The following is a 15,998-nucleotide window of genomic DNA, read 5'->3' on the forward strand; positions in this document are numbered from 1 at the left end:
ATGTCTCCACCTCTACCTCTGCTTTAGTTTCCGAAGTGGTTGCAACAGCCTTTTCAACGATGGTGGCCATGATGTTTAGCGATGGTCGTCCAACATCCAACGCTTAAGCATACTGACCTCCATGATGTTCTTCAAGCCCTTGGTTTACTTAATCTGAATCGTCATGATTGCTAAAGTCAGATTGCTTGATCGTCGTTCTAGACACGCACAATTGCCCGCAACTACTACTTAAAGCACAAATCCAACCACACCAAGGAGCACCATGCGACCAATGCCACACAAACTTGAAGGCCACAACTCTGTCCGCCCAATAGTGTGCACTCGAAGGGGACTAAAAGTAATTCAATTCACAAGGAGCCTTAGGCTTTCTGATGACTAATCTCCGACTACTAGTCGTTAGGTTTAGCGTAAGAAGTACCTTCACTTGAGGAGCTCTGCAGAGCTTGTCAACTTTTTTTTAGCAAGCTCATCAGCTTTTTTTTTGCAAGCCACACCAACGTCCAGCTTTTTACCTATGAGCCATAGTGTCATCCAACTTTTTTTAACTTGAGCCACGTGGCCTTACACCCTTGCTTGCTTTTGTGCAAGGGTGTTGGGCTACCCAAGGTAAAAACATGTGAATTAAGATAATTGGAGCGTGAAAAAGGTTTTTTTTTTTAAAACTAACCATGCACAAGTGAGGATTACATTCTCACCTACGTGAAAACCTTGACCACATGGAAACCTTATCCATGAGGCTTTGAAGTCTTGAACAAATCTTGCTATCAAGCTTGTAATATTTTCTCTTTGACATTCTTTGGACTTGAATTTATGTTGCTCAAACAAAACATTGTATGTCTCGCAATGTCCTCCTATAACACGTTGCCTGCAATTTTCAATGTTTTAACTTTGGCCTCTATGTGCAAGCAACAGTGGTACAAGAAAGGGGCATTGGCCAAGGTCCAATGCAGATGTAGGGGTGAGAAGTGGCATACCAACTTTGTGGGTTGACTTTTCTTCTAATGTCCTACCATCGGGCATAAACACTTATGCAGAGGGTGGTTTGATGGTCACAGTTGCACCAGGTGCAACAGGAGCTATATGGATAAGGATATCAATGTGAACACTCCCTGCTTGCAACGATAAGAGTACACCACGTGTCTCTCTGGAGTTTACCTCAACTCCTTTATCATATGGTCTATATGTAATAAAATTTGGTTCAGAGGTAACGATTAAGGACGAACCTTTGGGGTAGCTAGCTATGCAGTCAAAAAGACTGGTAGCTAGCTTGACTGATGAAGCCTAGTTAAGAGCAGTGTCAAAAATAAACCTTTTTTCTAACCAGTGAAAAAAAGGATGACCTTCAAGCTCAACCGGTTGTTATTACAAAAATGCATCAATTAATCGGTTTTACAACTAAAATGTTAAAATTTTGAATATTTAAGGGTAAGCAAAATTGCAGCCGGCTTTTCTCAATTTGAGCCGTGAAAGGATGGTTTTTTTTTACACTGCCCACTTTCCAACTGTAATCTTTCTGTCTGTATCTGACTTTGGCTTGGCCCACATTCAAATTGTCACGGCACACTAATGTCTACTGCTCTATCATGTTCTCCTCTCTCCGTGTACACTTGCAGCCTGACCTGCCCATCCTATTTATTCCCTTATCATCATGTGCCGAAACTCCATCTGTCGTGAGTCTGACTGGCCAGCCTTCAATCAATCTGTCATGTCCACTCTTATGTCTACTTGCCAAACCACCTGTAAAATCCCCATTTGGCATGGTTCCAAGATGCCACTGTCACTAACATTTTTAGCAACACTCTTTGAGAAGTAAGAACTAAGTCTACTTAAGAAAGTATTCATATAGCATTACAAATAGATATCTGTCTGAGAGAGAGAGAGAGAGAGAGAGAGAGAGAGAGAGAGAATTGGGGAAAAAGAGGGAGGGAGGAGGCTCCAAAGAACTTCAAATTTGCATACAGCACTTTGTGATAAAAACTACCTTCAAGTCAAAACACTAGTAGATGCTATAAACAAACTCAGGCTCCATATATATACATACAAGATGCCTTCGTGATTTTGAGAAGGTTCACCCCAAGGGTGCAGATTATCGCAATTCTTTGCAATTAACATAGCACACAATACATAGTTGTTGAGGTTTTAAATGAACTGTACCAACTTTTTAGTAGGTATCCATTGTTAAGTTTGGGAGTCTAACTCATCCTTAGTCAGCCAAGGATAGAGTGACTCTTCCTTACTCAAAGATTGAAGAAACTCTATCTCTCTGGGAGTCCTAAAATACTTCAGCAAATCCTTGTCTGACAAAATCTCCACATCCGGCTGAACAGGGGGAGTAGAAAGCACAAGCCTATAATAACCAGCCTTAAGTAACTCCTCATTCGCTCCACGAATGAGACAATACTGTATCAAAAAATCCTCTGCATCAAGACCTTTGCTAGATTTGGCATATGATTTCATGGGTGATGGCATTGAAACTGGTTGCATAGGCTTTTCATCAAGAGATGGCATTGAAACTGGTTGCATAGGCTTTGCATGGGGAGATCCTTGCCCATTTTCCCTCTCGAGCTGGTTTGCCATGTCTAGCTTAACTGCGGCAATGCGTTTTTTGGCCGCCTCGATCTTTGAAAAGCGCATTGACTCTGCAATTCCGTTTGCCAAAAAGGATGGAGGTAAAGGCTCCCATGTGGAATGATATCCTCCTCCTGCTGTAAGCGTTTTTGTTTTTTCCTGATCCCAAGCAAGTTCACATGCTTCTAGACATGTTGCTGCTTGTTTGTTGCAGTCTCCTGTCGGTGATGAGCAGTTGGCCAAACTTGCTACCCCTTCCTCTTCGCTACAAGGTGAGTTATCATGTGCAGAAGCATTGCCATCCACCTTTCTCCTCTTGAGGGTGGTGGCAGTCACCTCCTCCAACAAGAGAGCCGAATCTTCACAGGCTACATTAAATGGTTGGCTATCTATAACATGTCTTATCTGTTTGCCATACTTTGCACACAGTGCTTTTGCAAGGTGGCGAACAGCAGCAGCCTCCGTTAAGGCAGTCTCCTTCCTTGCAGCCTTAAATACCTCCTCCTCTGAAAACCTGCTAGTATCCATCTTCATCCTGGCCTGCAAGTACTGCAGTAAGAAGGGCAAATGCCTGTTCACAGTTCTTGCTGTGATGTCTTTGCCCCAAGGCAAGCTCTGTCCGATGCCGACCAATGACTCCAAAAACTCCTTCAAGCGCAAACGGCTTGTTGCAGGATTGACATGCAGGTCCCTGGAGACCTCTTCCATGTCTACCTTGATGTTGTTAGCTCTGCCTACGATGACCGCGACGGCAGCAACGACAGCTAGGGGATGGCGCCCAGTGGACACAAACCAGTCAGCTCCACATTGCAGGAGGCAATGGCCCTCTTTGGACAATCTGCGGATGGTATCTCTCTCCATGGACATGAATGCAGGGAAATGAGATAAGATTCTATCGAAGTAAACAGCATGGTCGATGGCAGGGCTCTGAAGGTCCATGAGATCAAGCACTTGGTGGTACATACGGATGATTTCTTTGACGTTACAATTTAGCGTTGTAGAGATTTCTGCAGCAGACAGGGGGAGGTGATTTTGTCTAGCAACAATGTAGATGCAGGTACCTACCAGGACATCCATCCAGTGGCCGGCTCCCCATTTGTCCTCTGTGACGATCTTAAGCATGTGTTTGACATCGTCAGCTTTGTCTTTCGGCAGGTGGAGGAGGGCACCCAACTCGTCCAGCTTGCTCATGACGTGCTTCCTTTTGCGATCGCACTTGAACCCTAGGCCCCGCGCGATTGTCCACCCTGGCCTGCCGAAGCCGCCCACCGAGGTCGCCGTGCCTCGGCCTCCGACGTAGGTGCCCACCTTCTCCCCTTCCTTGTCGAACTCTGCCCGCCGGAACTCTGTTTCCTGGCGTACCAGGCCGCAGGTCTCGCATACCACTACGCCTGCGCCCAGATCGAAGGCCACGCTCTGTGTTCCGCAACCCTCGCATTGTTCATACTCGATCATGATGCGGAGAGAGAAAGAGAGGAGCGAGCGATGGGGTATGTTGCCCACACACACACACTTTTTTTTGGTAATATGCCCACACACACACACACACACACAGAGCATATATATACACCCGATGGGGGAGGAGAGGAGATCGTCGCGAGTAGAAGAAAAGGAAGCAGCCAAAGGTTCGTACCTTGACCTGAGCAAAATGCTCCCTCGGGAAGTCCTTGCCCACGACAGTCTGGTGAAATCGATCCCACCGAGTTAGAAAGAGAAAAGCCCTGATGAGAGAGAAGCATGACCACAGCATTTTAGCAATTGTGAAATACAATATTAATACCTTAGTATGTTCGCCATGCCCCCAATCAAGGGGGAAAATTTTTTAATTTGGTTTCTCAAACAAAAAAACAATAAAAAAACTCGTGAGTTACAAAAATCCCTCCAAAAATTGACACTTTTGTTCACTTTACTCCTCCAAAAATAAAGAACACATCATTTTTTAATCGATCTGCTCTTTGGCAAAATTCCTCTCTCTCAATTTAGAACAAGAAAGACAAAACTTTTATTTTTGATAGAAACTAGTGGCTTGACCCGTCCCCCTGATGACAGGCAAGAGTATTCTTATTTGTCGATCACAAATCAGTGCAATAGAGAGAGGTGTTGCTCTAGAGTCCCAAGATCCAAGGTTCAAGCCCTCATTGCGAAAGCGATGGCATGCACGGTGTGTTTTTTTTCTTACTTTCTAATTCCTAACAATTTTAAAAAAAAACACTCATCTTCGAAGGGTAAGTAGGGATAAGCCTTATATTTGAAGCCCATGATGGGTCCCATGGTCCCTAACTTGCCAACCTATATATAAACACACCATGCTTGCCATATATATACTCCTAAAGCACTTTAATTTCATTGAATAAAGCACCAAACTTGGCGTAAATAAACAGCCAGCATTTTAATCCAAAATAATGTTGACAATCTCAACACACCTAAACAAAGCTTTAAAACAATCTTCGGACAACTGGATTATCTCTCCTTGGAAGTCTATAGTCCTCGCCTCCATTTAGCAAAAAAACATTAAAGAAAGAAACATTAGCTAGTGCAAGATAAACTTTTCGTGGAAAAAAAGAAGGAAAACAACAAAACCTTACAGAACTCATTTGGTGGATCAATATTTGAGGCGAATGGGGTTTGAACAAGCTTGTAAACAAGCTTGTAAACAACAAACCAAAAAACTATGTATTGTCCAGTGCCTATGACTCGAAAATCTAACCTATCAGGCTTTTCATGGTCCACAAACATTACATGTACATGGAGTTGATCCGTGATCTTTTGTAATCTCAAACTGTAAATTCTAAGGAGCCCAAAGCTCTTGTTGTAAGGGTCTTGACCATACAAACCCAACAACAATTTGGGTTCTAAAAAATAAAGATATTCACTGTTGTTGTAAAAGAATGTATCAATAGCAATATAAATTTATCAAAAACAAAACGCAAAACCTACATAAAAAATAGGTTTCTATATATACCGTAAAACATTAGTGCTCTCTAACACTTCAATAATTAGAGATGCTGTTGCTTGTCCTTTCCAAAATGGAGGGTCTACAATTCAGCCATGAATATTACATAGATTATGTAAAACAAAAATACCTGAATTATAGCAATCTCAAAAATAATTACCTTCAATATCTGTAAGCTGCTATATCAATAGCTTGTTCTCTACCTTTTGGACATAGATTAAATTTACATCTTGATTTATGCCATTTGGAAAACCTCCTTGTAGACAACATTGGTTGTGAAGACTTCGGTTGAACCTTCTATGCTGCTTTCCTGTTCCATATGATGATTTACACACACTTTCACTGCATTAGATGATCTAACACGTGACATAGCAACGTACAACTGTCCATGTGTGAATACTTGTGTGGCCAAGTAAAGTCCCAATACACTCAATGTTTATCCTTGGGACTTATTTATTGACATACCAAAGGCTAACCTCACAGGAAATTGTCTCCTTCTCATGTCAAAAGGCAATTGCAGCATAGTAGGTATGAATGTTATCCTAGGAATAAAGACCATGTCTCCAATGTTGGTTCTACTTCTATCACCTTTGAGTGAGATTGCTTACATATCAATCTGGTACCATTACAAGTCCTCCTCGAGGATCTAAATTGCAGAGTAGCATGATAGGAGCATTAATCTTTAGAATCAAGCGATGAGGAGGGTAACCACCACCCAAGTTCAAACTATTCAAGTACTCAATTGGTACAATATTGTGTCATTCTCGGAAGAAGCAATCGAATCAGCGCACTAAGGTATTCTCTTTCAAGACCGGGCAAGACCGGGCAATGCACTCAAGGCTAGTTCATTAACCTCATCAACCTCTAGATTTCGTGGTGCAAGCATAGCACGGTCTTTAAAGAAGCATCCATATTCCTCCACCCTCTGAAGATCTTTGTATACCCATTCTACCAAACTCAAAATGGAGTTCCCATAGATTAAACATTCATGGTGGTATTACCACTCTGCCTTCATTGTTTATATGGCCTATAGAGCCGTCTCCAATTTGTAATGTCCATTTGACAAATTCTTATTCTGTACAATCATAAGCACTCTGTCTAACCTGCATGTTTTGGGTGAGCTTTAGAACTTTCAAATATCTCCAAATATGTGACCGCCATAACGTTGCATCAACAATGTCCTCATGCGATCCCTTTGGGACAACCGGTAAGATATGCCTGAAGTCACCACCAAAGAGCATAACTTTCTGACCAAACACTGTATCACTCTGCATAATGTCTTTCAATGTCCTGTCCACTGCTTCATATGCGTACCGATGCATCATTGGAGCCTCGTCCCAAATAATTAACCTTGCAAGCTTCAACACCTCCGCTAATGGGCTATTATCTTTAGTTCCACATGTGCTAGAAGCATTAAGCACCAATGGAATTTTAAAACGTGAGTGCATTGTACGACCATTTGAAAGTAACAATGCAGCTATTCCAGATGATGCACATGCCAATGCAACTTGATTCTCTCCACGTAATCATGACAGCAAGGCATTGTAAAGATAGGTTTTGCCTGATCCACCTGGTCCATCAAGGAAAAAAACACCACACTAGTTCAAAGAAACAGCCTCAAGGATAGTGTCAAATGCTCTTGATTGACAACTACTTAGACTCCTTTCCATGGAAACGAACAAATCAGCCTACTGAACAGAATCAAACATCATCTCTTCCATCATCAACAAACCATTGTTGACACTGGCAGCACTTGATCTATTGGGAACAGGCAACCCTTCAAAATCATACAACCGCTTTCCATACTGTTGTAAGAGGTCTTGCATTTGCAACAGAGCTTGATTCTTTGCTATAGAATAACAAACACCAACATCTGTACACCCTCTCTGCTGCTGCTACAAGGAATGGATAAAATCATCTGAAAGCTCGGTGGAGAATTTATTCCAAAGGTGTCCAAGGGATATAGGCTCACAAACAATTGATGCAGCTGGAATCTTGTTTTCTGAAATGCAGCTTCTTGTTGGAGACACATATACCACTCCTCATCACTCTCTTGCATTCCTTTGGCTTCACATGCAGCCTTAAAACAAGGATACAAATGTCCATTCACCGTTCGTAAAAGATTTACAACCTTTGCACACAGTAAGTAACATGCATAAGTAATATTTCTCACCTACACTTAGTAGTAACATTATACATACGTCCGATCACATTTTCCCTTTTCCTTTTAGTCCATGAGCGCAAAGGTGAATTCCACACTCACTTGCAAGGAAAATCAACATATAGCAGGCTACTTGCATTCGTATACAATTGATTAGCTTTGAACCATTCAGTCAAAGATGTTCTTTGGTTTCTGTCACAACTAATAACATCACGCAAATAATCCTGATCATTGAAGATCACATTGTTGTGCATTGGGAGATAGACATGCAAACTTTGTATATCAGGCTTTTCATCATACAAATCATATTGGTATATGCGCCAACATGCCTTTGATGATGCAGTACCGTGCATCCAAATATTGACTAACCTCATCAATAACCCCGTGTGAGTCTTGTAACTCTATAGTAGCTCTATCATGTCCTTTGTATACATACTTATATAAATACTTTACGGTAGTAATAGTAGAGCATACTTCAATGTTAATATCGGCTTTGTACCTTATAGACAGAAAAGGGTTATATGGAACAACCCATCGACTATCCACCCTTTGATCCTTTACCTATATGAAACTACCATCGTCTCTCCGCATGTAAGTTGGATATCCATTGTCATCAACGCTAGTAGTCTCAAAAAAAATCCGAGGATACCGATGTTTGCACCTCCCGTTAACCATGCAAGGAGAGTGCATATTTAGTTCCCCACATGGTCCATGGAGAGTGCATATTTAGTTCCCCACATGGTCCATGGATATTACAATGACTAATTATGGTGTGCAACCCAAGAAACATCACCTTATCAGGAAGTTCAGCACATACCAACATATCATAGTGTGCAATCTCAACCAGTTTACTTCCACTTTCTAATATCAATAATATATGTGCATGTGGCAAGCCTCTTTTTTGAAATTCAATAACAGAAACAAATCCCAACACCTTTCCAAATATTGCTTTTTCACCAATAAGTGCATCATGTCCTTGTGTTTCTCTCATAAAAGACCCGAGTTGTCAAGTAAACAGGTCAGGTTTACCCATCTTCCTAACAATTGCCATTGAATCTTGGTACAATTGATGCATATATCTAGGCCCCCCAATATATGAAGATGGTAGAACTACCCTCTGCATCCAGCAATTCCCCCAGAGACTCTATTGACCCCATCACTTGAATTAACCATATCTGCAAGACCTTGGTATACTTCAGCACGCAATGCTTTCTGATTATTGGGTATCCATACTAATCTAGATTCTTCCATGTTACTATCTGCATCAACGATGTACTGTTGCAATAGCCGACCACCGCGCAAAAGGCAGGCATTTGTATCTTCCCTTATTTGTAGTCTATATGCATAATATTACTGTTGAGTTACAGTCTTTGTCTCCTCATTTGAACCTTGTCTATTCCTACCATTGAGTGGAATTCCGACATGCCAACCATCCTCGCCTCGAGGAAATAGAAGAACATATAATAGAGGCATATACGAACGATGCAGGTTAGATATTTTTTTTATAGCACCTGTGCACGACACTATTTAAATATCTCTATGCCCCATATGTAAATCATCCCCTTGACCCAACATGATAGCTGCTACCTCACTTCCTGTATAAACCAAGTATTTCCTTGAAGTTGATCACACTTTAGTGATGACCATTCTCAGATCTGCATGTGGACTTGACTGCAACATTTCTCTCATTATACGAAGAGCATAGGCATACGGATTATATCCATACATCATTGTTTGCAACCTCTCAAGTACATTATGATTTAAAGAAGGCATCCCATGAAGTCTATTCTCTAATTCATGCTCTGTATCATACACATATAGTTGGGCAAATCGAGGAGCCACATCTTGTGTTTCATCAGGTATTATAGAATCAACACGATGATAGGTAGTACCATGGATTCAAAAATTAAATATTCCTCCCCCCTAATGAGCTGATTATCCAAGTGAGCACCAAGTGAAACAAATTCCAAGGCATTATTGTAAGAGCGGATATTCTTTATATATTCCTTACTTGTATTATCATTACCACAAGCAGCAACCCAGCCAATGCAGGAGGTGGGTTTTCCAAAGGTAGCAAAGAGACATTCCCACTTCCACAGTAGTGTTTGCCTACATATTGTCTTAGCTTTCTTGATGCCTCACATTTCCAAATTAGTGCATTACAAAAATGGCACTTATAAGTAAGGGCTCCTAATGAGTGAAGAGTGCAATCTCCGAAAAGAGAGAGAAATGAAATGAAATGATATATTAACGTCTTCAAAAGGCTAAAATGACCTATGTGACCAAAAAGGTTACAACAATTGGTGGATCTGATACAATGTCTATGTGTAAGAAAAGCTAAAAACAACTAAACAACTAACTGAAACTGAAACAACAACTATGGGGAAAAGTAAGGTACTAGGAGCTCCTAATGGATAACATCTGGGAAGGAAAACTCCAGCAACAAAGGTAAGCATCATACACATCACTATCCAAAGATGTCTCTCATCGGTTGATGGCGGATATCCTCAATGTCCTCCATGGTGAGTACTCTGATTGGACAAGACAATGAAAGTGCATGCCTTATAGAGTGACATTCGGATTTAATATCTTTCACATCACCGACACAACAAATAGAATGAAAATTATCATTCACGGGCAGCTCATGTAAATCAAATGAAAAAGAGTCTTTCTCTATATCTCTCATTCATTGATAGGTTCTTGAAGTACCATAGCATTAGGGTGGCAATTGCTCTGTTTCTTGTGAGTAAGTGGATTCCACCATGGATTCCTCTATGTTCCTCTTCATTTTCAACCCTTCCAAGTGTTCCAACTTCATTTTCATTAACGTAATTCATTAAATTAGCAACATTTTGTTTTTGAATGCAAGCCCTTGTCCTTGAACGATCGGCGAGACACACGTGTTGCATCCAAAACTCGAAGCCAATGAACTTGGTTTAAACTCAAGTATAAACAGCTCCTAACCATCTTCAAATCTCCTTCAAAACTCGAAGCCAATGAACTTGGTTTTAACTCAAGTATAAACAGCTCCTAACCATCTTCAAACCTCCTTCAAAACACAAAATAAGGAATACTAACTTTCTTTTAAAACATTCTTAACTTCAAACACCAACATAATATTCTACTTCAATAACCATTATCACATGTGTCCCTACTCCAAATAGACTCAGCTCAATGAGAATGTAATTCTTAGAGAAGTTTTTAATATATACATGAGTATAACATATACAAACCATTTCCTAGATGAATAAGTGAGAATAACATATACAATCCATCTCTTACAAAGATAAAGGATAATAACATATACAATCACATAGATAGATAGATACAGAGAGAGAGAGAGAGAGAGAGAGAGAGAGAGAGAGAGAGAAAATAGAAGTTGAGACATAATAAAAAAGTGCGAGAGAACAAAATAAGAGAGAAGTATTGAATTTGAGAAAATGAAAAATTCATGCCTATAGCCAAAAGAGAGAGCCAATTCTACAAGTCGCAATACAATTTGTGCCTTGAGTAATTCCAATACAAGAATCGATCCCGAAGCAAATGAGAGCCCCCTTCTAGCAAGCAAGTCACAAAAATTCCATCATGAAGATCGATCCCAGTCATCAAATAGCACAAGTTTGTGTTGATGAAGAAGGTGCATGAGAGAGAGAGAGAGAGAGAGAGAGAGAGTGGGAGGGGCTGTGTTTGTCTTTTGATTCCCTACTTTCTCAAGAAATCACTCAATTCATTGGAGAAATAATCTCCCCCACCATCTAGTCTCAGGAATTTTATTTGCATTCTCAATCAAGGCTTTAAATCTCTAAAATTGAGAAAACACCTCACTTTTCTCCTTCATGAAATAAATACATACTTTCTTAGTGTGATTATTAACAAATACAATGTAATATGTGCAACATGTAATTGTTGTAGTCTTGGTCGGTCCCCATGCATCCAAATGTGTAACATCCAATGGCCTTGCTTGACATGCTTTTCATGTAGGAAAGCATGTTTAGCCTACTTACCAAGCTCGCATGCTTCACACACTTTGTGCATACCATCAACCTTGAACTTTAGCAAACCTACAATAATATTTTGGGCATGCATTGCTATATTCACATGACCAATGTACTTGTGCCATATGCCAATATCTGTAATGACACTCACATGTCCCATGCGCAAACATGGCTGCCTTCACCTCAAGCATGTTCACATCCAAAGTAAACATCTTACATTTCTGTTACCTTTTCTAACCAAGTGGTACTGATTTTTGAAGTCTTCCCTCTACAAAACATTCTCAAGGATTAAACCTCACTTGCAGACCCTGCTCAACCATTTGTCGAATAGAAACTAAGTTCTTTGTAATATATGGAACATGAAGTACATCTTCCAAGTAATTCATTTTTCCATCCTATCTAAACAATTGTGCTTTACCAACATGCACAATGGGATATGTAGTATCATCAACTATTTCTACATAACTTGGTTTTTTCATTTTTTGCCTGTCTCTAAACCACTCACATGTGGTTAAAGTTGCCAAAATCTATATACCAAACATTTGCAGATCCTGCCACATCTCTTATTATGGAACTAAGCATATGTTGCACCATAAACAACTGCTCACTTATGTCATCACCACCCTGTCTATTTGATGTGTAGTTGCCTTGCTGGCAACTTTCCACTTTTGATATTATTTTGCTTTATGTAGCAGTCCTTTGCCATGTGCCTTGGTTTGCCATAGTAATAGCACTCTATGTTATTTGTACTCTGATTCCTTAGCCACCCACCTTGGCCTTTCTGGACCACCCTACCTCTAGAGTGGCCTCTTCTAACTATCTATACATTTGATTCTTGTTATTGTGGCCTCCACCTTGGCCTCTAGATAATGATCTCCCTCTACCTCTACCTGTATCTAAGTAGAAGGCTTGCTCATTTAAATTTCTAGACAATAAACCTCCCCTAATATTTATCTTGGTAGGTGTAGGCAAGCTATAGAATCAGTGGGCAAAGATCTATCATGTCAACTACCAAACACGCCAGTGGTGTAAAGGTGGAACGGTCACCCGAGCACATCATAAGTGTCAGCTTGTGTTGAGCTTGACATCTCAATACTCTCCCTCAAGGTCAACTCCATCTCGAGACTCTAAGCATATTGCGGAATCTACAAAGCTTCTCTACTCCTCCCAAGGCCTTGGTGAAAATGTCAACTACCATTAGGAGAAATATGGACTCTCCATTTTGCCCCTTAAGGAGTGAATAAAAAAAGATTGACCTTTACCCAAATATCTTAAGACAATAAAATAATAGAGCCCATATCTTTAAAAAAATAGAGAAATGTCAGATTCCATATCTTTCATGTCAGATGTACCTTGTGGTCAGTACAAGGAAGTTTGAAAACTTAATTTTATTTTTTTCTATTTTTTATATTTAACTTTTTACTTTCTCTCCTTTTGCATTTCATTACCTTTTCATTTTTTCCCTTTTTTTTGGCAGAATTCAATTTCACCATATCTTCTACAAGTTTGGTTCTTTCTTCACGAAAATTTACAAGCATGTTGTTCTCTACCATAGCTGTCTCCTCCTAAAATTTCATCTCATTTGGACAAAACGTCTGTGAGTTATGCCCGTTTTCTCACATGAACTTTCTCTTCTCTGCACCATAGATAGCTATCTTGATGTGAAGTGGCATCAAATTCTTGTGATGAGTAATTATCATATGTTTAGGGTTTGTCTATGTTTTGTGTTGATGTGAGCAATGATCATAGGTTTAGGATTTGTTTATGTTTTGTCTTGATGTGTTGCTATTTATTTTCTCAGGAGCAAGGTTGTGAGCAACAAGGTTGTGTAAATCAAAGCAGTAAGTTGTTGTTTATTTCTTGTTGTTTTAATCTTTATTTGTTGCTTTCAATCTTTATTTGTTGCTTTCAATCTTCTTTGCACAATATTGATTTGAAGTGGCATAAAATACCACAGTAATGATCATAGGTTTAGGATTTGTTTATGTTTTCTCTTGATATGCTGCTGTTTATTTTCACAGGAGCAACAAGGTTGTGAGCAGTAAGTTGCTATTTATTTCTTGTTATTTTTATCTTTATTTGTTGATTACAATCTTCTCTGCATAGTAATAATTTCTAGTGGCATAAAATACAACAGTAATGATCATAGGTTTAGGGGTTCTCTATGTTTTGTCTTGATGTGAGTAATGATCATAAGTTTAGGGTTTGTTAATGTTTTGTCTTGATGTGTTTATGTTTATTTTCATAAGAGCAACAAGGTTGTATAAATCAAAGCAGTAAGTTGTTGTTTATTTCTTGTTGTTTTAATCTTTATTTGTTGCTTACAATATAACATATATATTTATTTGTTGCTTACAATATAACATATATATTTATTAATCATGTAGTCTAGCTTTATTAATTTAGATGTCTTCAAGGAGGAGGAATATCAATAATATTCACATAGTGGAGGTGTTTAACAAGAGAGATGATGAAGGTAACTGGATCCCTGATCAGTATAGTAAGTTAAATTGGATTTTAATGCAACCAAGTACTCGTGGAAATTTCAAGGTCAAGCTCAAAGATGTCACAGACCCCAACAAGCAATGGAAAGGCAGAATCATAGAGTTCAGGGAGACGCACAAATGGTATGAGTACAATAACAGAGGCTTTCACTCAACATGTTTATATGCACAAAGAGATTGGAGTGCATCATGATAACTTTAGTGAAAGACACATAAGCCTAACAGTAAGTTTATATCTCTGTGCTTTGCGTTCTAGTGCTTTGAGTCCATGGTTATTAGATAGAGTTTTAATACAAGCATGTTTGTTGTTGCTTGCAGCTTTATATCCATCCACTTTGCATGACTGGTAGAATGTAGAATGTTTTAGTGGAAAGCTAAATGTTTTACATGCAGAGATAGGTGCCTTGATCTATGACAACAAGAGTGCAAGCAAATTGGCATCTCAGAATGTTTACTTTTATGATTGAGTCTATGATGTGGAGAGACATAGTTTGGAGTATATTCCACTTTCACCGTTGTCTAGCCCTGACTCTCTCCCTCCATCTAACTTTAGGCACTTTACATATTTCCCTGTTTGCTTTTCAACCATAACTACAGAATTCTGAAAATGAGTGACCACCTCACTCTTCTCCTTCATGAAGTATACCCACACTTTCCTTGTGTGGTCATCAATAAATGTCACATAATACCTGTAGCCTCCCATAGACATGGTCTTTATAGGACCCCATACATATGAATGCATAACATCTAGTGCATGTCTGCTCATATATCTGTTACGTGAAAATACAAGCTTTGTTTGCTTTCCAAATTGGCATGCTTCACATATTTTCTGCATACCTTCAACTTTAAACTTTGGCAGCCCTATCACAATTCCTTTAGTCTGTATAGACTTCATTCTCTGCACATTTACATGTCCAATTCTTTTATGCCAAATGTTTGTGTCTGCAACAATTCTTGAACCATTTGCAAACATCGCAGCACTCACTTCAGGCATGTTTACATTCAATGTAAACATTCTTCCCACTCTGTTGCCTTTTGCAACCAACCTGCACTTGTCTTTAAAGTCTTCAACATAACAACCATCAGGGTTAAACCGAACCTGCAAACCCTGCTCAATCATCTGGCCAACTGAAACCAGATTCTTTGTTATGTTCAGAACATGAAGTACATCTGCAAAGGTACTTCACTTTGCCATAGAACATGAAGTACATCTACAAAGGCACTTCACTTTGCCATCCTGCCACCATAGACAATGGCACATCTCCAACATGGGCAATTGGATGAGTAGTGTCATCCCCTATTTCCACAAAACCTGGTCTTTCAAGGTTTTTCATCTCCTTGAACCACTCCCCATGACTTGTCATGTGGTTCAAAGCACCTGAATCAACGTACCATACATCATGTTTATGTGCTGCTTCAACATTTTCAGACATAGCATTAACGACATGCTGCATAACAAATAACCTTTCATTATCCTCATTGTTTATGCTCGAGGATGCATAGTTGTTTTGCTGCAATTTCCCATTTTGCATGTCAACCTGCTTCTTATAAGCATCCACGGCCTCCTCTACCTCATCCTCTTCCTGAACTTGTGCAGAAGGCATGTTGCTCTGAACTGTTTTTGTTTTGTGAAGACTGTTGGTCTTCACCTAGGCTCGTCTCTTCTATTATCAACATAGACACCAAATCTGTGAAATTGGGAATGTTTTCCCGAGTCTGAATAGACGTCTTGAACGCCTTGTATTGTGGCCCGCTCGAAATCGCCTGCTTTCTGAAAAACGGAGGTCGTAACGTGCCCGAAACACATTTTCGGCCCG

General features: G+C 39.8%; 1 protein-coding gene across 1 annotated transcript; it reads right to left on the reverse strand.

The window, feature by feature from the left end:
* Positions 1 to 1,988: 1,988 nt before the first annotated feature.
* On the reverse strand, positions 1,989 to 4,318 carry LOC147635083 (POLLEN-EXPRESSED TRANSCRIPTION FACTOR 2). Its single transcript, XM_086803348.1, has 2 exons — positions 4,202 to 4,318; positions 1,989 to 3,984 (listed from the first exon to the last, which is right to left on the reverse strand). The coding sequence occupies exons 1-2, from the start codon at positions 4,316 to 4,318 to the stop codon at positions 2,179 to 2,181; spliced, it is 1,923 nt and encodes a 640-aa protein (XP_086659474.1). The 3' UTR covers positions 1,989 to 2,178.
* Between the last annotated feature and the right edge of the window lie 11,680 nt (positions 4,319 to 15,998).

Source organism: Cibotium barometz, chromosome 10, assembly GCF_041138505.1.
Source record: "Cibotium barometz isolate CiBa-2024 chromosome 10, ASM4113850v1, whole genome shotgun sequence".
Classification (NCBI taxonomy): Eukaryota; Viridiplantae; Streptophyta; class Polypodiopsida; order Cyatheales; family Cibotiaceae; genus Cibotium; species Cibotium barometz.

Excerpts from the sequence above, each read along its gene's own strand:
- LOC147635083 (XM_086803348.1), bottom strand. The coding sequence starts at position 4,318 with ATGCTGTGGTCATGCTTCTCTCTCATCAGGGCTTTTCTCTTTCTAACT. Across the intron at positions 3,985-4,201 it reads AGCATTTTGCTCAGGTCAAG|AGCGTGGCCTTCGATCTGGG; the intron begins GTACGAACCTTT and ends TGCGGAACACAG.